The following is a 22167-nucleotide window of genomic DNA, read 5'->3' on the forward strand; positions in this document are numbered from 1 at the left end:
CCGGCACCCCGGGTTCTAGTCCTGGTTGGGGCGCCGGATTCTGTCCCAGTTGCTCCTCTTCCAGTCCAGCTCTCTGCTGTGGCCCGGGAAGGCAGTGGAGGATGGCCCAAGTCCTTGGGCCCTGCACCCGCATGGGAGACCAGGAAGAAGCACCTGGCTCCTGGCTTCGGATTGGTGCAGTGCACCGACTGTGGCGACCATTTGGGGGCTGAACCAATGGAAGGAAGACCTTTCTCTCTGTCTCTCTCTCTCTCTCACTGTCTAACTCTGCCTATCCAAAAAAAAAAAAAAAAAAAAAAAAAAAAAGAATTCAGCCCTCACAACCTTATTGCTTCCCAAAGGCCCCACCTCCTCCACCTCCTAACCATCATTTTGGGAGTCAGGATTTCTTTTCTTTTTCTTTCTTTTTTTTTTTATTTGACAGGTAGAGTTATAGACAGTGAGAGAGAAAGACAGAGAGAAAGGTCTTCCTTCCGTTGGTTCACTCCCCAAATGGCCGCCAGGGCCGGTGCTGCGCCAATCCGAAGCCAGGAGCCAAGTGCTTCCTCCTGGTCTCCCATGCGGGTGCAGGGCCCAAGCACTTGGGCCATCCTCCACTGCCCTCCCGGGCCACAGCAGAGAGCTGGACTGGAAGAGGAGCAACTGGGACTAGAACCCGGTGCCCATATGGGATGCCTGCGCTGTAGGCGGAGGATTAACCAAATGAGCCATGGCGCCGGCCCCCGGGAGTCAGGATTCCAACACGGACATTGTACGGCACACACTCAGCTATATAGCAGGATGCTCACACCAGGCCCCAGACTCCCAGGTCAGAACTTGCCCCAGGCTCTCCTGGGACCCTGCACCACAGGTCTGCAGAGTGTCTGAGGGAATGGAAGCTGGGCACGGGCAGCAGCTTGGCAGGGCATGGAGCAGGACAGTGAGGGTCCAGTTGACAAGAATCACCCTCTCTGCTTGCTTTGGCTTCTAATTCAAAGCCCTTTCAGAGCTCCCGTCCCATTTCATCCTCGCAGGAGCCCACCAGGAAGCACAGGCAGGGGAGCTCGGCATCAGCACATAAACCCGCGGCCCAGGAGGCGTGCAGCGGCCAGGGCTGCAGCTCTGTTATCCCCTCCTTGCTCACGGAGGGGGAAACTGAGGCCCAGAGAGGGGCTCCAGAGGCAGAGGGAGGCCACGTGCTGGCTCCTGGGGAGTCCCTGGCTCCGGGCCCTTCCAGGCAGCTCCCCGCCTCCCCACTCTGCTCACAAGCACCCAGTTGCTCCGCAGCCAAGGAGATGAACATTTTCCATGGGCTGCTTCCCGACTGGATTTCCCCTCCGAGGAAAGCCCCAAGGTTGTTCCACACTGTCAGGAGAGCCCTGGGAGGAAATGACAGAGATCCTGCTACAGGGGGTGACAGAAAACAGCCTGACCTCTGGCCTCCAGGGATTCAGCTCTGCCAAAGTAGAGGGAGGAGGGACAGGGAGAGCCTGGGGATACAGCAGAGAGGGAGACCAGCAATCTAGACTGGAAAAAAGCACTGACTTTGGAGTGAGGTGGACCTGGATTCCAGTCTCTCCAAGGCTACATGAACTTGATCTCACCTGGGCTCTCTCTCTGTTAACCGCGTAATTTCCAGGGCAGTGAGAAGCTCGGAGATCCTGAGTAAATGTCACCTCTCACTCAGACGGCCTCCAGGAATACTTCAGGTCTCAGGCCCCACCTCCTCCCTCTGTCTGCCTTAAGAACATTCCATAAATATTTATTGAATAAACAAATAAATGAATGAATGTTGCCAGCCCAAAATACAACGAAGAATGGGGAAAGGCTTTGAACCACTCTACTGGGAGATCTGACAGCCTCTGCCACGACTCGCTGGGTGGCCTCACTTCTCAAGAACAGAGTAAGAACCACCCTTTGCGCAGCTCTCACTGTGGGTCTGCCTTTGCTGACCACTTCAGAGCATCAGCTCCCCCGGGGCACCCTGGGAAGATCTGACTATTGTCTGCATGCTCCCTGATGAGGACACAGCACCGAGAGGCTGGGAGCTCACGTTCTCTCCACCCTGGATGGCTGCCAGGCCCCTTTGGCCTCGTCTTCCATGCTTCTCGGGTGAGGATCTCTGTGGAGACGGACTCCCCGCCTCAGGCTGATGCGGCTTATGGCCACCCACAGGTTTTGCAGGCTGCTGCATAGTCACCCTTGGGGGTGCTGGTAGGAGATGAGAAGGGGGCTCTGCCCATCCTGAGGCTGTGCTCCAGTCCTTTGTCAGGGGCTGATTCTCTGCAGCTGACCAGCTGTTTCCTGCCCCAGAGTGAGACAGGAAGCCAGGCAACGGGGGATTTTGGCTGCAGCTACTTTGTCATCCCTCAGCTCCACTCCAGTTTCTGCACCTTCCTTTCTTGCCCCATCACAAGCCTTGAACGTGAGGTTCACCCTCAGGCTGGCTTTCCAATGTGGAAGCCACAGATTAGGTCCAGAGATCCAGGATCTGGATTCTACAAATCACCAAGAATCAAGGGGCATTTTTCTTTCTGGGCGGGCACATCTAGAGAAAGCCTTCCCCAGGATGACAGACTGAACGGGGCCAGGAATGTGGGAGCAGCTCCCACGTGCACATCAATTTACAAGGCTCACTGTGATTGCTCTGAGTCGTCCAGAGCGACCTGGCTCAAGGGTGGTTCCACTGCTATTATCCCCATTTAATGGGAGAGGAAACTGAGGCTGAAGAGGGTTAAGTGAGTTTTCAGGGTTATGCATTCATATAGGGCAGAAGCAAATGTCTACCCAAGTTTCCAGAGCTTCTACAATTACTATTATTATTATTATTATTTTTGACAGGCAGAGTGGACAGTGAGAGAGAGAGAGAGAGACAGAAAGGTCTTCCTTTTGCCGTTGGTTCACTCTCCAGTGGCTAGTGCACCGCGCTGATCTGAAGGCAGGAGCCAGGTGCTTCTCCTGGTCTCCCATGCAGGTGCAAGGCCCAAGCACTTCGGCCATCCTCCACTGCACTCCCTGGAAACAGCAGAGAGCTGGACTGGAAGAGGTGCAACCAGGACAGAATCCAGCACCCCGACCGGGACTAGAACCCGGGGTGCCAGCACTGCAGGCAGAGGATTAGCCTACTGAGCCGTGGCACAGGCCATGATTATTATTAACATCGCAAATATTTCCCAGGCTCTGACTCTGCCAAGAGCCTTCCACTCATTGCTTCATTTAATCCCCTTAACAATTCTAACAAGCAGTGATCCCCACATTACAGAGGAGGAAATTGAGGGTCAAGGAAGCAAATCACCTGTAAAAAGTCCACTTTGTCATATCTACTTGTGTTAAAGTGAAATTTGAACTCAAGTCTATAGGGCTCCAGACTCAGGCCTCACAGGCAAGACTGGGCCCTGTCCACCCTCCCCTAGCACAGTCACCCTGTCCCTCCTGTCTCTCACAGTCCAGTCTGGGCCCAGTCTGGCCTCACTTAGCTGCTCATGGTGCTGCTTCAGGCCTGGTGAACACAGCCCATGGGAGCCCCACAGGCAAGGATCCTGGAAAATGGAGCATGTGCTCTAGGATGTGGAGGCCTTATCTGTGTGCGAGCTCTCTCCACAGAACAGCAGCCCCTGGCTAGGCCTGCAGGTGCACATCCAGTTCATTCATGCTCCCTTTCACTCATTCCTCTGCCACACGCCAGATAAGGGGCCTCCATGGTTCTACGCACAGACACCTAGTCCTTCTGCCAATCTGCCCAACCAATACCACCCACACCATGCGCAGGGCCAGTGCAAAATGAAAATGCAGAACCCCTTTACAAAAACAGAGCATCGGCAGGTGCAGGGCCTGTGAGAGGGTAGAGGTCACAAATCCCTGGGGCCAGCCCTGTTCCCTATCCCCTGTTCATCTTGAAGCTGTTCCCTCTAGTTCTCCCCCAGGCCACTTGATTCTCATGCTGGCTAAGCTGCTTCCCACCTGAGGCCACTGGCAAAGGCAGCTCCTCCTGCCAGAAACACTTTTCCCAATCCTCCCTCCTCACTGGCTCCTTCTTTCCCATCATTCAGATCTCTGCCCTGACTGTTATCTCCCTGGTCCCCCAGTCTAAAATAGCTGCCCACAGAGCCCTCATCACCTGTGTCCTGTCCCAGTGAGCGTCTTCCTGTGGGACCTCACGTGTGTTTATCAGTGTTCCACTTACTGTCCATCTTCCTTGCTACAATGTCCACTTGTTAGGGTGCCTGCCCAAAGCAGTGTCCAATCATGATTTGTAAACCATGAATGAATGAATGAATGTATTTAGATGCTCTAATACACCCTCCTGTCCCTCTGTCTCCTCCCAGTCTCCCTCTGCAACTCAAACAAGCGCAGAGCTGTTCCCCAAATGTCCCAGCTCCTGAGACATCTCAGTTCAAACAGCTGATAGAACAGAAAGAGGAAGGCAGATTCTGAGACCTTGACACAAGGCAGACAGAAGTGGCAAAGAAAGAAGAGAAGAAAGCAAAGGAGCCAAGAGGAAGGAGAGAAGAGGCAGACAAAGAGGGGAGAACACGTTGAGCTTGGTGATAATCCTGCTTTGCTTTATTGGTGAAACTAATAATTACTATTAATACCAGCCCCTCCTAGGCCCTTTCATCCAGGCTGGTGGGAGGTTCGGAAGATGAAAGTCTGGGGGTGGGGGGCTCTCAGATGCAGGTTCCAGGACTTCCCAACCACTAATTAAGCCCAGCAGCCCTCTCCAGTTATACCCTGCCCCCACTCCGGGTGCTGTGCCACCTGACTCAAGGCCTCTCCAGGTGGGAAGGTGGCAGGTAGCTGCTCCCCTGGCTCCCTCCGCTGACGGATGCTGGGTAGCTGCAATTGCTGGGGGTGGGGCTGTCGGCCTAGACAGTCATGGGAGAGGTGTCCGAAAGAGGAACCCCACACCAGGTGGCTGAAACTCAGAAACCTTGCTCCCGGCTGAAATTACAGCCCCATCCCTGAGGCTGCCCCTCCCCCTACCCCACCCGAAGGCCTGTGAGCCTCTGGGCCCCGCCAGATGGCAGTGGGGGAAGGGTGCCACCAGCAAGGGAGCCTCTAAGCAGACAAAGAGACAGAGTCAGCACAGCCAGATCCTCCACGCTGTCCTGGAGCCACCCGGTCCTGGGCTCTGGCGACCTCAGTGTCCATGTCATCCCATCACTCCTCAGAGAGAGGCCTCCCCTGCTGGCAGCCACGACAGCCACCAGCCAGCCTCTGCCGCACACATCCGAGGATGGGGACATCACTACCTCTTGCTGAGCTGTGCAGACAACCTGTGTGTTGACATTAAAACACTGTAGAGGCTCCTGAAGCTACCTCAGCAGCCCTGTCTTCCGAGGAGCCCTGAATGCTTGTCCCACCTTCCCACTAGACCAAAAAGATGGCTCCTAAACATCAGGGCCTGGGCTTCATTCCTACCCCAAGACTCCCTGCCTTGCTGCACGGTTTCACAGCCCATGCAAGCCTGGAACCCGCAACGACCCTCACCCCTGTCCAATCCATCTAGAAAGTTCTACAGATTCTGCTTCTAAAGCATCTTTGGAGAGCGTTCCCCGCCTTCATGGCTGCCACCCCCGCCTCCTGCTTCCACCCTGGCTCCTCTATGATCCTCCAAACCCAGCAGAGTGACCTTCTAAGGACACGAATCAGCACGTGCTCTGCCCCCTTAGAACTCCCCACAGGGCCCACAGCATACTCCACAGCCCCTGACCTCTTGGATGACCTCAGTGCTTCCCTGCTCCTCACCCCACCCCCTGCAACACCTCCTGCACTGGGCAGGTCCTCGGGTTGAGCCTGGCCTTGACTTTGGCAGTAGCCATCGCCTCTGCCTGGAAGCATGGCTTCTCCTGTGCTCATGGCTGCACATTCTCATCTCAGGTCTCCACGTGTCTTGCTCAGCATCCTGCTTGCTGGCGACCTCTACCAGAGCCAGCCCACCCTGCCACCTCCGCAGGTCTCTCTTACCATGGCTGGACTGAAAAAGTGATCGGTGGTCTACCCACGCATGTCTGGCTGCCCCGTAGATTCTCCCTCCTGTGAGAATGGAGATTCTCCCAGGTTACCCGTTGCTTTAACGTCCACCAGGCCTGGGCTCAGGGCGGGTGCTCCATGAACATGCTATGTGAGCAACGAGTGGGGATCCACAGCCCAGTTCTGCCAAGCTGCTGGGACCTGTAACTACCCACCTGGGGGATCCGAGCAGGACCTCTGCTGGTCAGCCTGTGGCATGGACAAGTGCAGAGAGGCAACCTTGGTCCACTTCCTCCACTCTGAGCCAGTAGTGGGACTTTGGCCATGACCCTCGACCTTCTCCTGCTTCTGCTTCCTGTTCTGTAAAAGGAGGGTAATAATTTTAACTCCTGGATGTGTGATGAGGCAGACAGGGACAGGCACGCCAAGGCCCTGGACAGAGCACAACCAGGTCCTGGGTGAGACAGCCTGACTCGAGTGCAGATTTTACATGCATACACACTATATGCACACACACACTCTGCAACCAACTTCTGGGCCCAGGAACTATACTGTGTACCTCCCCCGTCCCCGTTGAGAACCAGACCCAGTCAAAGCTGGCCGTCCTCGAGCGGTGCGGAGAGCAGGCGCCATCTAGTGGGTACTCTGGCAAGAGCAGGCACTGTTGCTCCGTTTGTTCCACTCCTTAGGCCCAACCTTCCTGTGGGCAAAGCCGGGCCAGAGACCTCCATGAAGTCCTACCCTTGTATCTGGCTTATTAGGCTCAGGTCCTCGAGACCCATCCTTCAGTCTTTATTCTCATCATGCCTTCCCCTCAGCCCCATGGAACTGCTCCCAAATCTGGGATGACCCAAGCTTCCCTACCTCCTTTTATTTTTTTAAAGATTTTTATTTTACTTATTTGAAAGGCACTCACTCCCCAAATGGCCACAAGAGCTGGCATTCATTTCCAGGAATGCCCTGTGTAGGAACTGCTGCTCAGAAAGGGGAAATGACCTTCTAGGCCAGGCTTGAGGACGGAGGTCAGAGCTAGGGTTCTGTTTCCTCAAGGCCATTCTCTCCTCTTGCTTCACCCACTCCGCAATGTTTCTGGGCTCAGATTAGAAGCGGTGGGGCTGTGGAGCCAGACAGCTCAGGTGCAGAACCTGGCACTCCACTTCCTGCTCAGGACCCTCCTTACTTGCAAAACGAGGCAAGTAAAAATGTCTGCCCCAGGAGCCAGTGCTGTGGCACAGCGGGTTAAGCTCATTGCTTGTGGCATCCCCTATCAGAGCAATGGTTTGGCTCCCTGCTGCCGTGGAAGATGGTGCAGGTGCTTGGGCCCCTGCCACGTATGTGGGAGACCTGGCTGGAGTGTCTGAATCCTGGCTTCTTGTGGACCTTTGGTGAGTGAACCAGCACATACATGATCTCTGCCTCTCCCTCTCTCTGTGTCACTCTACCTTTCAAGCAAATAAATTAATTAATTTTTAAAAACATCTGCCTCCTCTGGTTCCTATGAGGATATATTCAACTCCCTCAGCACAGACTACAAGCATTCAATCAACCTTAGTCTTCACTGTTGCTACTATTATTCCTTGAACCACTGCACGTAGGGCCACTAAGCTCATTCCACCTTTATCTTTATCCCACACCCAGGGCTCCCGAGCCCCACGGAGCCCTCGGCAGATGCTCCTGTTTCTCCTTGGGACCCTCCTGAACTCCCAGAGCTCCTAGTAGCCTCAGGAATTCCGGGTCACCTCTGCCCCAGCCCTTTCTCTGGGTATTCCTGTCCTGGCACTCCCTGCGGATGTGCTTTCTCCTGGCACAGCCAGTGGAGGCCGAGGGCGTGGGAGTGGTGCCACCTCTCCTCCCCAGCGTCACAGGCGTGCCTTTCTGACTCCGTCCTCCCCCAGCTTACGGGGCTGCACGACAGGCACAGGGTGTGAGCTCACCTCAGAACACGCATCCCCCAAGCCCTGGCCACACCCTCTCCTTCCAAACTCAGGCACTCCCAGTCAGCCAGCTCCATCCCAGTGTCCACACGGATGATGCTTCCAGCCCTCGGACCCCTCTCATCTAACGCTCCTGTGCCCCTGCCCATCCTGGCCAATTGCTCCGCTTGTGATCCCTCCTCGAGCCATCATCTCAGCCTCACTCAGTGGCCAAACAACCTAGCGCTGCTCCGTGGCCAGGATGAACCCTGCTGTGAGTATGCAATGGCAGAACCTGACAACAGTGTCTGCACTCAGCCCTCACTCCATCTAGAGACCCAGGACTCCCTAACTTACAGTGCATCCCAGATCCATCTATCCCAACAACCTCCCTGACACCTGCACTGGGATATGTAAAGCCACATCTCAAACTTGGGGCCAGCCTCTGGTGCGGTGGTTGAGACCCTGCATCCCATGCCAGAGTGCCTGGTTCTAGCTCTGATTTGTCTGCTTCTGCTCCAGCTTCCTGCCAATGCCCACGCCGGGAGGTAGCAGGGGATGGCTGGAGTACCTGAGTCCCTAACATGCATGTGGAGACCCAGATGGAGTTCTGAGCCCTAGCTTCAGTCTGGCCCAGCCCTAGCTGGAGGGAACCAGAGGATGGAAGATTTATCTCTGCCTCTTACTCTGTGTCTCTCTGCCTTTCAAATAAAATGAAAAATAAAGAAACCTCAAACTAAGGTCTAAGACTGAATATCTGATCTTTCCCTGAAATCCTCATCTAGCGCCAGCCTCTCCTATCCCAGCTGATGGCGACTCTGCCCTTGCAGGTGCCCCCTTCTTGTCTATCAGGGGATGCTGTTGGATACTTTCAAAATGCAACCAGAGTTAGACTACTGCTTCCTGCTTCTAATGGTGCCACCTTGGTTTCACTCACCAGTGTATTTCTTTCTTCTTATTGTCAAATGTTTATTTATTTAAGAGAGAGAGAAAGGTAGCTCTCATCCATCAGTTCACTTGTCAAACGCCTGCAACAGCCAGGGCTGGGCTAGGCCAAAGCCAGGAGGCAAGGACTTAGTTGAGGTTTCCCACATGGCTGGAGGGGAACCCAATCACCTGAGCCCTCACCACTGCTTCCCAGGGTCTGCGTTAGCAGGAGGCTGGAGTCGGGAGCCGCAGGCAGACACGGAACCCAGACACCGCAACGGGAACGAACCCAGACACCGCAATGGGAACGGCGGTGCCCTGACCGCCACCTTCACTGCCAAGCCAAATACCTGCCCCCACTCCTATCTCTCATCAGGCTGGGGGCAAAAGTCCCTTCATCAAGATCACCCATACTTCTGCTTTTGCCCTGGCCCCACGAAGAGCCTATTCTTCACAGAGACCCATCGTGACCCTATTGAAACGGAAGTGAGGGTCCTGCAGTCCTCTGCTTCCAACTCACCAGCGGGCCCACTCGGAGCAAGGCCAAGTCCTTACAAAGCTGACTGGGCCTATGTGACTCCCCTCCCGTGGCCTCTCATCACGGCCGCTCCTCATTACCCATGCCTCTCCCCTTGCTCACCGCACTCCGGCCCTGCTGGCCTCCTGGCTGTCCCTAGACTATGTCAGTCACCATCTCTGCTCCTTGGCTCCACCGCCGCCCGCCATGATTCTCCCTCCGTCAGCAAGGCTTGCTCTGGCTCCCCTCTCCCTCCTCCACTCCAATCTCTCCTTGAAGACCACCCCAGCCCCTCTGTTCAGCCCTGCCACCTGCTCCACTCCTTTCCTCGGGCCCCCAACACCCTCGACGATGCCTGACTCCCCTTCTTTCCATAGAACTCATCCCCTTAGAACACGACAGAAAAGCCATGGAGATATTCTCTCTGGCCTTCTTCTAGGTTGTAAACTTTTTTTTAAAAAAAGATTGATTTATTTGAAAGGTAGAGTGACACAGATAGACAGTGAGTGAGAGAGGTCTGGTTCACTCCCCAGATGGCTACAAGTCAGATCTGGGCCAGCCTGAAACTGGAGCCAGGAATTCCATCTGGGTCTCCCACATATGCTGGGGTCCAAGCACTTGGCCTGTTTTTTACTGCCTTCCCGGGCGTGTCAGCAGGAAGCTAGATTGGAAGCAGAGCAGCAGACTGGAACTGGCACACTGGTATGGGATACTGGTGTCACAAGCAGTGCTTAACCTGCTGTATCACACTGGTGGCCCAAGATGGAGACTTAAGAGGGTAGATCACGTCTGCTTTTTTTCGCCGATTCACCTCAAGTGTTTATAACCACCCCAGACACAAGGTCAGTGCTCAGGAGGCCTCACTGCCTGAGAGACGGGTGATGCGGGGAGGCAGTCAGCACACTCCTGTGCTCACGGCGTGTACGGGGCACCGAGCCCAGGGGGTAAGGAAAACCTACAAAGAACAGGGAGGGGAGGCCCAGGCTCTGCCACTTCTCCAGCCCGGCTCCCTCACTCATGACGTCCCAGCAGTGCTGGCCACCTGCTAGTTGCCATGACTCGCCAAGCCCCTTCCCACCTTCACGAACCCTGTTCTTCAGGCCCAGACCACCCCTCCAGGCTGCAGTAGCTAATTCCTGCTCTACTTTCAAGTCCCAGTGTCAATGCCATCATTATTGTACCCCAGCACTTGGCACAAAGCAGGTGCCCCATAAAGATAAACGGTTTCCATCTTTAAAATGGCTGTGACTCCATATTACAAATGAGAAAACTAAAGTCCAGAAAGCTTCAGCTTTTGCCCAGGAACTCCCAGCTAGTTACAATCTATAGAAACAGTAACTATCTTGATTACGTCACCATAGTGGAGTGTGAGAGCAGTGACACTGATGGTTTCAGGGCTAAAGACAAGACTCTCCTGTGGAAAAACTTGTTCTGGGACAGTGTGTGGGCTGCCCTCAAGGTCAAGCCCTGTTCTCTCCAGTCTTTCCCCATGGAGGTCTGGACTCTCCAGTGCAACTCTTCTGCCAAGCAGGAACACACTGCACAACACCGCACTCTGCTCACGCACGTTGGCCACTGGGGACCTCCCTACCCAGAACCGAACTCCCCCTCCCCACAGAACACAAGCAGACACGCACAGCGGAGGTGTGACGGTCAGAGCAATCCATGAAGAGATGTCTGACCTCACTGCTCATGGCACACACGCCATCAAGGACACACATGGAGTTTCTGGGTTTAGCCGAAACGGAAGTGAAATGTACTTTCTGGAGGATGGTTTAGCCACACGTGTCAGCATTTTAACTACATGTTTCTTGTGACTTTTAGCACTTTATCCTGAGAAAGAATACTACAAATGTGTTCCTGACAGATCTGTTTATACTTGCAAGTTCTAGAAATAACCTAAATATCCATCAGTAGAGAACTGAGTATATAAACAGTGCTGCAATGTACAAGGAGTCGTCACTAGGGTTAAAATGCTACAACATGGCTAGGACCTGCTGCTTTCAAGGGAGAGACTGAGTCGCCGGGGACAGAAGCGAGAGAAGGAAGATGTGGGGTTTTTGGGTATGCTCTTCAAAAAAAAAAAAAAAAGAAAGAAACAGATTTATTCATTTATTTGAGAGGCAGAGTTACAGACAGAGAGAGAAAAAGACAGAGAGAAAGATCTTCCACCTGCTGGTTCACTCCCCAAGTGGCCGCAACAGTGGGGCTAGGGCAATCTGAAGCCAAGAGCCCGGAGCTTCTTCTGGGTCTCCCAAGTGCTGCAAGGGCCCAAGCATTTGGGCCATCTTCCCCTGCTTTCCCAGGCCATAGCAGAGAGCTGGATCAGAAGTGGGACTCAAATGGACTCCCATATGGAATGCTGGCACCACAGACAGATGCTTAACCTACTATGCCACAATGCCGGCCCTTTGGGGTATGCTTTGAAAATGTATTTATTTATATGAAATGCAGAGGGAGAGAGAAAGGTTTTCCATCTATTGAATCATTCCCCAAATGGCCACAACAGCCGGGGCTGAACCAGGTTGAAACCAGGAGCCAGGAATTCCATCCAGGTCTCCCATGAGAGTGGCAGGGGCCTAAGTACTTGGGCCATAACGTGCTGTCTCCAGGCTCATTAGCAGGGAACTGGATTGGAAGCAGAGTAGCAAGGACTGAAACTGGCGCTTTGATATGGGAAAGCAGCAGCAGATGATCCAAGTACTTGGACCTAAGCCATTTATGCGAGAGAGAGAAAGAGCTCTTCCATTGGCTAGTTCTCTCCTCAAATGGCTGCAGCAGCGGGGGCTGGGTCAGGTCAAAGCCAGGAGCCAGTAACGCATCTGAGTTTCCCATGTGGGTAGCTGGGGCTCAAACACTTGGGCCATCATCCCCTGCTTTCCCAGACACACTAGTGGGGAGGTGGATCAGAGGTGGAACAGCCAGGACTCAAACCGGTGCTCTGATTTGGGATGCCAGTTTCACATGTGACAGCTTAAAATGCTGTTCCCATGGGGCTGGCACTGGGGTGCAACAGGTTAAAGCCCCGACCTGCAGCGCCAGCATCCCATATGGGCACCAGTTCTAGTCCTGGATACTCCTCTTTTTCTGATCCAGCTCTTTGCTATGGCCTGGGAGAGCAGCAGAAGATGGCCCAAGTCCTTGGGCCCCTGCACCCACATGGGAGACCCAGGAGAAGCTCCTGGCTCCTGGCTTCAGATCGGCACAGCTTGGGCCATTGCAGCCATCTGGGGAGTGAACCAGCAGATGAAAAACCTCTCTCTCTGTCTCTACCTCTCTCTGTAAATAAATAAATAATAAAATAAAATAAATAAATAAATAATAAAATTAAAAAATAAAATAAATCTTTAGAAAAAAACGCAGTACCCTGGAGCTGGTGCTGTGTTGCAGCGGGTAAAGCCACCTACTGTGGTATTGGCATCCCATATGAGCACCAGTCTGAGACCCAGCTGCTCTTCTTCTGATCCAGCTCTCTGCTATGGCCTGGAAAACCATCAGAAGATGACCCAGGTCCTTGGGCCCCTGCACCCATGTGGGAGGCCCAGGAGAAGCTCCTGGCTCCTGGCTCTGGATGGGCCAGGCTCTGGATGGGCTCCAGCCGTTACAGCCATTTGAGAAGTGAACTAGCGGATGAAACACCTCTTTCTCTCTCTCTCTCTCTCTCTCTCTCTGTGCCTCTTTATGCAACACTGCCTTTCAAATAAATAAATAAATCTTTAGGTGCCAGCACTGTGACATAGCAGGTAAGCCTGTCACCTGCAGTACCGACATCCTATATGGGCGCCGGTTTGAGTCCTAGCTGTTCTACTTTTGATCCAGCTCCCTTCTATGGCCTGGGAAAGCAGTAGAAGATGGTCCAAGTCCTTGGGCCCCTGTACCTGTGTGGGAGACCTGGAGGAAGCTCCTGGCTCCTAGCTTCGGATCAGCACAGCTCCAGCTGTTGCGGTCAACGGGGAAGTGAACTATTGGATGGAAGACCTCTCTCTTTCTCCCTCTGTCTCTCTCTCTCTCTCTCTCTCTCTCTCTCTCTCTCTGCTTCTCTTTCTGTGTGTAACTCTGAATTTCAAATAAATAAATAATTTTTTAAAAAAATCTTTAAAAAAGAGAGAGAATCCTGAAAAAAGACACCAACAGTGTTTAATTCCTCATCTGTACCTCTTGAAAAAAAATGCTGTGCCACAATGCCAGTCTCTGCACTTAATTTTTTTTTAAAGATTTATTTATTTATTTGAAGGGCAGGGTCACAGACAGGCAGAGGCAGAAAGAGAGATCTTCCACCGCTGGTTCACTCCCCAGATGGCCGCATCAGCTGGAGCTGAGCAGATCTGAAGCCAGGAGCTTCTTCCGGGTCTCCCACGTAGGTGCAGGGGCCCAACGACTTGGCCATCCTTCCCAGGCCACAGCAGAGAGCTGGATCGGAAGTGGAGCAGCTGGGACTCAAACTGGTTCCCATATGGAATACTGACACTGCAGTGCTGGCCCCTATAATTACTTTTTAAAAAAATATTTAATTTTTGGCCGGCGCCGTGACTCAATAGGCTAATCTTCCGCCTTTCGGCGCCAGCACACCAGGTTCTAGTCCTGCTTGGGGCACTGGTTCTGTCCTGGTTGCCCCTCTTCCAGGCCAGCTCTCTGCTATGGCCTGGGAGTGCAATGGAGGATGGCCCAAGTGCTTGGGCCCTGCACCCGCATGGGAGACCAGGAGAAGCTCCTGGCTCCTGGCTTCGGATCAGCGAGATAAGCCGGTCGCAGCGGCCATTGGAGGGTAAACCAACGGCAAAAGGAAGACCTTTCTCTCTGTCTCTCTCTCTCACTGTCCACTCTGCCTGTCAAAAAAAAATATTTATTTTATTTGAAAGGCAGAGTTAGACACAGAGAGAATCTTCCATCCACTGGTTCACTTCCCAAGTGGCTGCAATGGCAACTCAGCCAAACCAAGGCCAGGAGCCAGGAGTTTCTTCCAAGTCTCCCACGTGAGTGCAGGGGCCCAGGGACTTGGGCCATCCTCCATTGCATTCCCAGGCACATTAGCAGGAATCTGCATCAGAACTGGGGCAGCCAGGACTCAAACTGGCACCCATATGGGATGCCAGCATCGCAGGAGGCAGTTTAATCCACTATGTCACAACGCCAGCCATGTAATTACTTTCATAAAGGGGGAAAAAAGACACTACATCTGGACTCCGTGGCGGCCTCACATCCAGGCCGGGCCACGACTCTCGGCGCCCAGCCCAGCCCTGCCCGGCCCGGCCCTGCTGCCGAGCCGCGGCCACTAGCGTCCCGCGCCTCGGTGCAGCAGCTGGCGCGGCCCCCGGCCCAAGCCCCGGCCCCGGTCCCCTGGGCCATGCGGCCCCGGTCCTTCGGGCCATGCGGCCTCGGCCCCGCTGGCGCCCGAATAATAAAAAAAAAAAAGACACTACATCTAAAACGTACAGTTATCGTTTAATTTCATTTTTCTATAAACTTACTAGACCAAAGCCAGGAGGCAGTAGGAATCCAAGTCTCCCACATAGGTGACAGCCACTTAAGCCATCATGGCTGCTTCCCAAGTTTTTTTTTTTTTTTTTATTTTTTTTTTTTTATTTTTTGACAGGCAGAGTGGATAGTGAGAGAGAGAGACAGAGAGAAAGGTCTTCCTTTTTGCCGTTGGTTCACCCTCCAATGGCTGCCGCGGTAGGTGCGCTGCGGCCGGCGCACCGCGCTGTTCCGATGGCAGGAGCCAGGTGCTTCTCCTGGTCTCCCATGGGGTGCAGGGCCCAAGCACTTGGGCCATCCTCCACTGCACTCCTGGGCCACAGCAGAGAGCTGGCCTGGAAGAGGGGCAACCGGGACAGGATCGGTGCCCCGACCGGGACTAGAACCCGGTGTGCCGGCGCCGCAAGGCGGAGGATTAGCCTGTTAAGCCACGGCGCCGGCCTGCTTCCCAAGTTCTACGTTAGTCAGTAGCTAGAGTCAGAACTGAACTCAAGGACTCTGATGTGGGATGCAGGCACCTTAACCAAAATACTAAATGCCTGCTCTCACACTGCATTTTTAAAAATGAACTATTCCAGGACTGGTGTTGTGGCGTAGCGGGTTAAGCCTCCGCCTGCGATGCTGGAATCCCATATGGACGCCCAGTTCAAGTCCCAGCTGCTCCACTCACAATCTAGCTCCCTGCTAATGTACCTGGGAAAACAGTGGAAGATGTCCTAACTCCTTGGGACCCTGCACCCACATGGGAGACTTGGAAGAAGCTCCTGGCTCCTGGCTTTGGCCTGGCCCAGCTCTGGCTGTTGTGGCCATTTGGAGAGTGAACCAGCAAATGGAAGATATCCCTTTCTGTCTCTACCTCTCTCTCTCCCTGCAACTCTGCCTTTCGAATGAATAAATAATAAATATTAAAAAACAAAACCAAACTATTCCCAGGGCTGGCATTGTGGTGTAGAGGGTTAAGCTGCCACCTGCCACGCTGGCATCCCACATGGACGAGTCCCAGCTGCTCCATTTCTGATCCAGCTCCCTGCCAATGGCCTGAGAAAACAGCAGAAGATGGCGCAAGTATTTTGGCCCCTACCACTCACATAGGAGACCCGGATGACACTGCTGGCTCCTGGATTCGGCCTAGTCCAGCCCTGGCTGCTGCGGTCTTTTGGGGAGATACCAGCAGACAGAAGATCTCTCTGTCTCTGTACTTCTTTCAAATAAATAAATAAATCTTAAAAAAAAAAAAAATAGGGGCCGGTGCGGTGACTCAGTAGGTTAATCCTCTGCATGTGGCGCTGGCATCCCATATGGGTGCCAGTTCTAGTCCTGGCTGCTCTTCTCCCAATCCAGCTCTTTGCTGTGGCCTGGAAGAGCAGCAGAAGATGGTCCAAGTCCTTGGGCCCCTGCACCCATGTAGGAGACCCGAAAGATGCTCCTGGCTTGTGGCTACAGATCGGTGCAGCTCTGGCCATTGCGGCCAATTGGGAAGTGAACCAGCAGATGGAAGACCTTTCTCTCTGTTTCTCCCTCTCACTGCTGTAACTCTACCTCTCAAATAAAGTCTTTAAAAAAATAAATGTGAATCATGCAGAATAGCATACAGCTTTTTGTGGAACTGACCCTTCTCTGAATGACTTCAGCTCAATTTAGGGAATAGTTTTTTTCTGTTTTATTTTAAGATTTACTTATCTATTGAAAAAGTTACAGAAGGGTTGAGACAGGCCAAAGACAGGTGGCAGGAGCTTCCTCTGGGTTTCACACAGGGGTGTCAGGGGTCCAGGCACCTGGGCCATATTCCTGCCTTTCCCAGGCCACCAGCAGGGACCTGCATCGGAAGTGAAGCAGCCGGGACAGGAACATGGCAGGTGGCAGCTTAAGGCACTGTGCCACAGCGCTGGTCCTCATGGTCGCTGATTTATTATGCGCTGCATACGTTCCATATATAGATGTTCCATATGCATATGTATATACGTATGTGCGTCTGTATCTGTAACAGATGCCCATCTCCGCTACGTGCACGCCTCAGCTCCTCTATATTTCCATCTACACGGGCTTCAATGGCAGAATCCCAAATGTACCACCAATGTGTCAGCTCAGCAGCTCTTATCCGTAAACGAGAAATCAGTATCTGTTCGATAATGTGAGAATGAAAGGAAGCAACATATATAAACTGCTTACCCAGATTAGCAGATAAATTTTCTTATTTTGCCAAGTACACAGTAGGAGAAAGGGATACGATTAAGGCGCTTTGTTGTTGCTATTCCCCTCCGCACCACGAGGCGCGCTGCAGCACCCAGGCTGTCAGTTCGGAGTCACGACGGCGGAAGTCATCTAACCGCGCCACCGCCATCTTGGGGCACGGGCCCGCCTCGCCCGGAGGACGTGTCGGCTGCGTGCAGTCGCGTAGGCAAACCTGCTCGCACCGACGCCCAGCCCTCTGCCTCCTTTCGCTGTCTCTTAAGTTAAACGTCTTTTCCTAGGGCAGCCTTAATCTCTTCAGAAAACACACAGGCGGTGTCTTCCGGGAGCCGCTCTGGCTCGGGGACGCCACCTCGCCCCGTGACCCCGGAGGTACACTTCCGGGTCCCGGAAGTGATCCGTGGCCCCTCCCGCTCCTTCCCTCTCTTTCCGGTAGTGGAGTCCGGCGAAGACGCGCAGGTAAGGGTTCCCGGCCTGGGCAATCGAGCTCCATCCTGCGGCTGGTAGGCACGGCGGGGTTAGAGGCGCTGGGTTGGAGGTGTATTTGCGGGGACCGGGCCAGATGGCGGGGGACAGACGCGCTAGCGGCCGACCCGGAGCCCGCCCCGGCTGGGGTCGATTTTGCGCCGTGTGTCGGAAGGCGGCCGGCTGATTTCAGGGAGGAGCTTATGGGGTTAGGGGGTGCGTGTGGATCCAGCTTTAATGTCTGGATCCGGAGCCTCTGCCTTACCCACATTTGAGCACCCGCACAGCGTGGTGAGGGGAGTTGGGCCCCTGCGGATTTTGGAAGCTCTGGTCTGGACTGAGTTTCCTCCCGGGTACCCCCTGCCCGCGCCTCTCATTGAGTCTGTCTCCTTCCCTGGTGAATGGGAATCACGGTAGCACCGATCTTGTGGACCCTTGGGAATGAATGCTGTGGGGACGCCGGCACGGGGTCACGCACGTTGCGTTTTGTAGGCACTCGGGGCGAGTCCCTGGAAGGCAGAAATTGAAGGTAGGGACTGCATGTCCCCCGCCACGCGTTGATAACTAGAGAGGCCGGTTCTGGTCACCACTGCTGGGCGACGTTGAGGTCAGAAATGCCGGTTGGCATCAGCCAGTAGTTAGTCCCGTGGCTGTGGTTCACGCATCCTTCATGAAAGCTGCTCGACCCTGTAGGCTTCTCCACGTGGACCCTTGCGGCACCTTCGCAGTACTCGGGTGGTGCTGGCGATTTCTGGTTTGTGGGTGGAAGCCGCTAACGTTGTCCACCGGAGATCTGCACTTGGTTACTCAGTATTGAGTTTCTGGAATGGATCTTTTCCGATAGCCTTTCTGACAGACATGTTTCGTTGCCTTTTTGGTGCTAGTGAAAATGTAAGAATTTGGCTCTAAACGGTTGTGGGAGGGTGTCAGGAGATCAGTTCCCCAAGAAGAGCTTTTAGGTTGGTTTTTGGAGAAGCAGGGGAGCTGTAGGAGATGAGGCCTGAGGGCTGTGCCCATGAGGGGCCCTCGGATGCTGCACTGGGGAGCTGGTGCAGGATTCAGGCAGTGCCCTTGGCCTTCCTGTGTTTTGTGATCTTTGAGTCTTTGACTACCCACAGGAGTTGTGTGTCCCCCAATCTCGTAATGCAAACTGATGAGCCTAACCTTTGAATAGTATCCAGGGATCGGGAGACCCAGAGCCCTGCTGGCAGTGGAAGTGCTGCCTGGGCCGGGCCTCCTGAGCAGGTTCTGCTCTGTGCTTCGCACCTGACTGGCTGTATCGCCCTGAGCAAATCACTAGACTTCACCAGAGGTTCCTCAGCTTCTTTGTGGGGAACTGAGGCCCGGAGAGAGGCGTAGGCTTGCAGAGCGGTTGTTCAGACTGGAGGTGTGCAGTGACCCAGTAAGTGCTTGTGCTGTGTATATTTTGGAGGCCCCTGGCTGAGGATTTTACAGATGCTCTTGGGCTGCTGTGCTGGGCTTTTTAGCCATCAGGTGACATCCCCTAAGTACAGGGAGAATTGGGGTTTAGTGAGGCAGAGATGAGAGTAGAGCCCAGCCTTGGGTGGAGGGGAAACGGAGACCCAGGAGCAAACTTGGAGTTTCCTTTGACAGCCAGGGAAAGGGGTTTCTGGTAGCTTTTGTCTTATTAATCCTGAAGTTGTCTTCCTGTTCAGCAATGGCACCTCGCAAGGGGAAGGAAAAGAAGGAGGAACAGGTCATCAGCCTTGGGCCGCAGGTGGCTGAGGGGGAGAATGTCTTTGGTGTCTGCCACATCTTCGCGTCCTTCAATGACACCTTCGTCCACGTCACTGATCTTTCTGGCAAGTGAGTACCGGCTGGAGTTACAGGAGGAGGGTGCTAAGCCCCCTGTTTCTTGGAACTTTCTCATTTTTCAGGTAGTCCTTGAATACTGGAAGCCCGCCCTGGGTACAGGTTCACATGGCCATTAGCAAGGTTTTGTGACTTATCACTCATGCTGATTTCATTTCCTCATTCATAAAGCGAATACTGGTGACTAACTCATGGGGTAATTTTGATGGTTAAGTGCAGAAATAAATAAAAATATGGTGTTAATAACAGTTTGGCTGTCTTGAGTCTTCCAGCCCCGCTAGGCTGTGAGACCCATGAAAGCAGAGCCTTGCACAGTCTTGTCGGGTCGGGATTCGTGCTCGCATTGGCTGTCATCGTCTGCCCCACTTGAGCTGTGGTGCTCTTTGCTTGTTTGGACAGCATAAGCACTCGGTGAGTTCTCCTCGGATGAGAAGAAGTAACTGTGCATTTGTGTGCAGGGAAACTATCTGCCGAGTGACTGGCGGCATGAAGGTGAAGGCCGACCGAGACGAGTCCTCGCCATACGCCGCCATGTTGGCCGCCCAGGATGTAGCTCAGAGGTGCAAGGAGCTGGGCATCACCGCCCTCCACATCAAGCTCCGGGCCACAGGAGGAAACAGGTAGGTCGCAAGGCTGGGGCCAGGCTTCAGCACCAGGGCATCCAGAGGGGCGATGTGGGCCTTGGTCTTTTCAGTTGTGACCGTCAACACAAGTGTGTTTAATTAGCACACTCTCCTACCCCCAAGCAACTCCTGTGTTTATGGGTACACGCTGCATACCAAGTACTCACTGCCTGTGTGTGGCACCTAGGCGGGTGGGGGGCGTCCCAGTTTTAAACACCACAGTAGAACAGGTGTGTGGTTTTCCAATTGTGGCAAATTTTGGTGATGACATAGACCTTAAGCTTAAATGATAAACCAGGAAATGGGAGACTTCCAGCAAGAATACTGCAGGGGAAAGCGCTTGGTGATAGTAAACTTGGTCATGAGTGAGGGAGAGGGTGGCGTGAAATGTGCAACAGAAACTGTTAGTGGCCCACTAAACCTTTAGTATTGACCGTGGATCCCTGACCCAGATGTTTGTGGAATCTTAGGCAAGAGAACGCCCCATGACTTGACCAAGACTTTTAAACTTAAACCTTCATTTCCTAGGACAAAGACCCCTGGACCTGGGGCCCAGTCGGCTCTCAGAGCCCTTGCCCGCTCGGGTATGAAAATCGGACGAATTGGTAAGTGCCCTGCTTTAGTTAATGCTTGGATTTGTTTTGAAACTTTGAACCCCAAAAGCATGTGATGGGCCTGGTGGGTGCAGGGCCTGGTCTGCTGTTAGCAGTGAGATTGGTCTCTCTTGGGCTCTGTGCCCTGCGCTTCTGCTTTGGGGCAGCTCATTTCATTCCTGAGTCTACCGCACACTGCTTGGTGCTGAGGTTGGAAGGGGAAAGGAATCCTTCCCAGCGTGTCCCGGGCCTTGCTGTTGCCATTTGTGTGGCCGTCTCTTGCATTGCGGGACTTCTGTATCCCTGCTCTCTGCCTGCAACTAATGCAGCATGCTAGCTGTAGCGGCCAGAAGTGGCAGGGGACAGGTAGTAGCTGCCACTGACACCCTCAGTCTGTGGTCGCCTGGCCCCGTGTAGCTCCCAGCCCTGTTCTGTGTAGGTGGCAGCAGTGTGTACTGACCCCTCATCCTAAAGTCCTGACTTCCAAGCTCCTTTTATCTGCTGAAGAGAAGGTCTGTCTTCAGGAGAGTGAGCGGGCTGGAAGGCAGAGACCTGGACGGGTCTTCTGACCGTACACACCGTCTCAGAGCCTGTTTCACCTTCTAGAAAGTGGGGAGCAAATCAGAAAATGGAGGGAGTCACAGATGAGGCCGCTTCCCCTTCATCTGTGCTGGACTGGGGTTCTTGTACCAAACAAGGCAGGATTCAGTGCTCTTTGTGCAGACCGCTGGCCTGGAGAGGCCTGGGCTCATCCCCCTCTAGCTCCAGGCACTGATGGCTTCTTTTCGTTCCCACAGAGGATGTCACCCCCATCCCCTCCGACAGCACCCGCAGGAAGGGGGGTCGCCGTGGTCGCCGCCTGTAAACAGGACTCCCCAGATTGTTTTCTGTTAATAAATTGTCATCGTGTCAGCCGTCCTGTAGTCTGTGTTCTTCATGTAGCAGCCACCCAGGGGTTTTTGATTGCTTCCTCCTGTCTGGGTTGACCGGGCCCCAGGTGCCTGTAAAGCAGCAGTCAGTGTGCATTGCTTTAGAGCGCCGAGAAGAGGGACTGGGCCAGCCCCTGATGGGGACGGAGGCCGCCTGGTCCTGTGAACGGGCTGCCTGAGGAGGTGCCGGTGCTGCCGAGGCATTACCTCACCTCGGTCATCCGGACCGGACCAAGGCCTTGGAGACCTTGTTTTGAAAGTGGTGATGTTGGTTCTAAAAACGGGCTGATTCTTAAAGAGCCCGAGCAGAGTGGGAGCTGTTGATGAAGTGTGGCCCGAGCAGAAGAGGAGCCTTCCAGACCGGTGCCAAATATACACACGTGTGGGTGGCTGTGCTCCCCCCACACCTTCTGTGCACAATTGTAGCTTGCCCTGCTGCGTTTGCTTCTTTTCACTTGGCAGATCTTGGCGCTTGTTCCCCGTCAGTACATAAAGTACCTAAAGATTCAGTCGCCCCACAAATACACACCAAGTCCTATTTTCATTGCAATAAAAAATAAAGTTCTTGCCTTCCGGAAGCTTGGAGCCAACTCCAAGGACTCAGCACCAGATGGTACTGAGTGTTCCTGCAGAGGATTGCCATGGTGCCCTGTGACTGCTGTGGTTAGGAGGTGGGGAGGAGAAGGCGCTGAGGCTAGGAGCTAAAGTTCTAAGGCGGAGGGATGGCAGGAGGGCAGCTCTGATGATGGT

The 22167-nt window shown here is 53.8% G+C and overlaps 2 protein-coding genes across 3 annotated transcripts in view; one reads left to right on the forward strand and one right to left on the reverse strand.

The window, feature by feature from the left end:
• Positions 1-17339, reverse strand: part of NDST1 (N-deacetylase and N-sulfotransferase 1) — a 90922-nt gene extending 73583 nt beyond the window's left edge. The window contains exons 1-2 of the mRNA XM_062188840.1: positions 16954-17339; positions 6168-6312 (exon numbers count right to left, since the gene is read on the reverse strand). The gene's annotated coding sequence lies outside the window, so the exon portion shown is untranslated. The remainder of the gene's footprint in view (positions 1-6167; positions 6313-16953) is intronic.
• Positions 17322-21400, forward strand: RPS14 (ribosomal protein S14). Of its 2 annotated transcripts, none has more exons than XM_062188844.1 (5): positions 17322-17433; positions 19116-19266; positions 19731-19892; positions 20424-20500; positions 21286-21400. In XM_062188844.1, exons 2-5 carry the CDS (start codon positions 19118-19120, stop codon positions 21351-21353), a joined length of 456 nt encoding a protein of 151 aa, XP_062044828.1. In that variant the 5' UTR covers positions 17322-17433; positions 19116-19117; the 3' UTR covers positions 21354-21400. The 2 variants fall into 2 exon arrangements, with proteins under 2 accessions (XP_062044828.1, XP_062044827.1); XM_062188843.1 differs by having other exon boundaries at positions 17419-17477.
• The last annotated feature ends 767 nt before the right edge of the window (positions 21401-22167 follow it).

This window comes from Lepus europaeus, chromosome 4, assembly GCF_033115175.1.
Source record: "Lepus europaeus isolate LE1 chromosome 4, mLepTim1.pri, whole genome shotgun sequence".
NCBI lineage: Eukaryota > Metazoa > Chordata > Mammalia > Lagomorpha > Leporidae > Lepus > Lepus europaeus.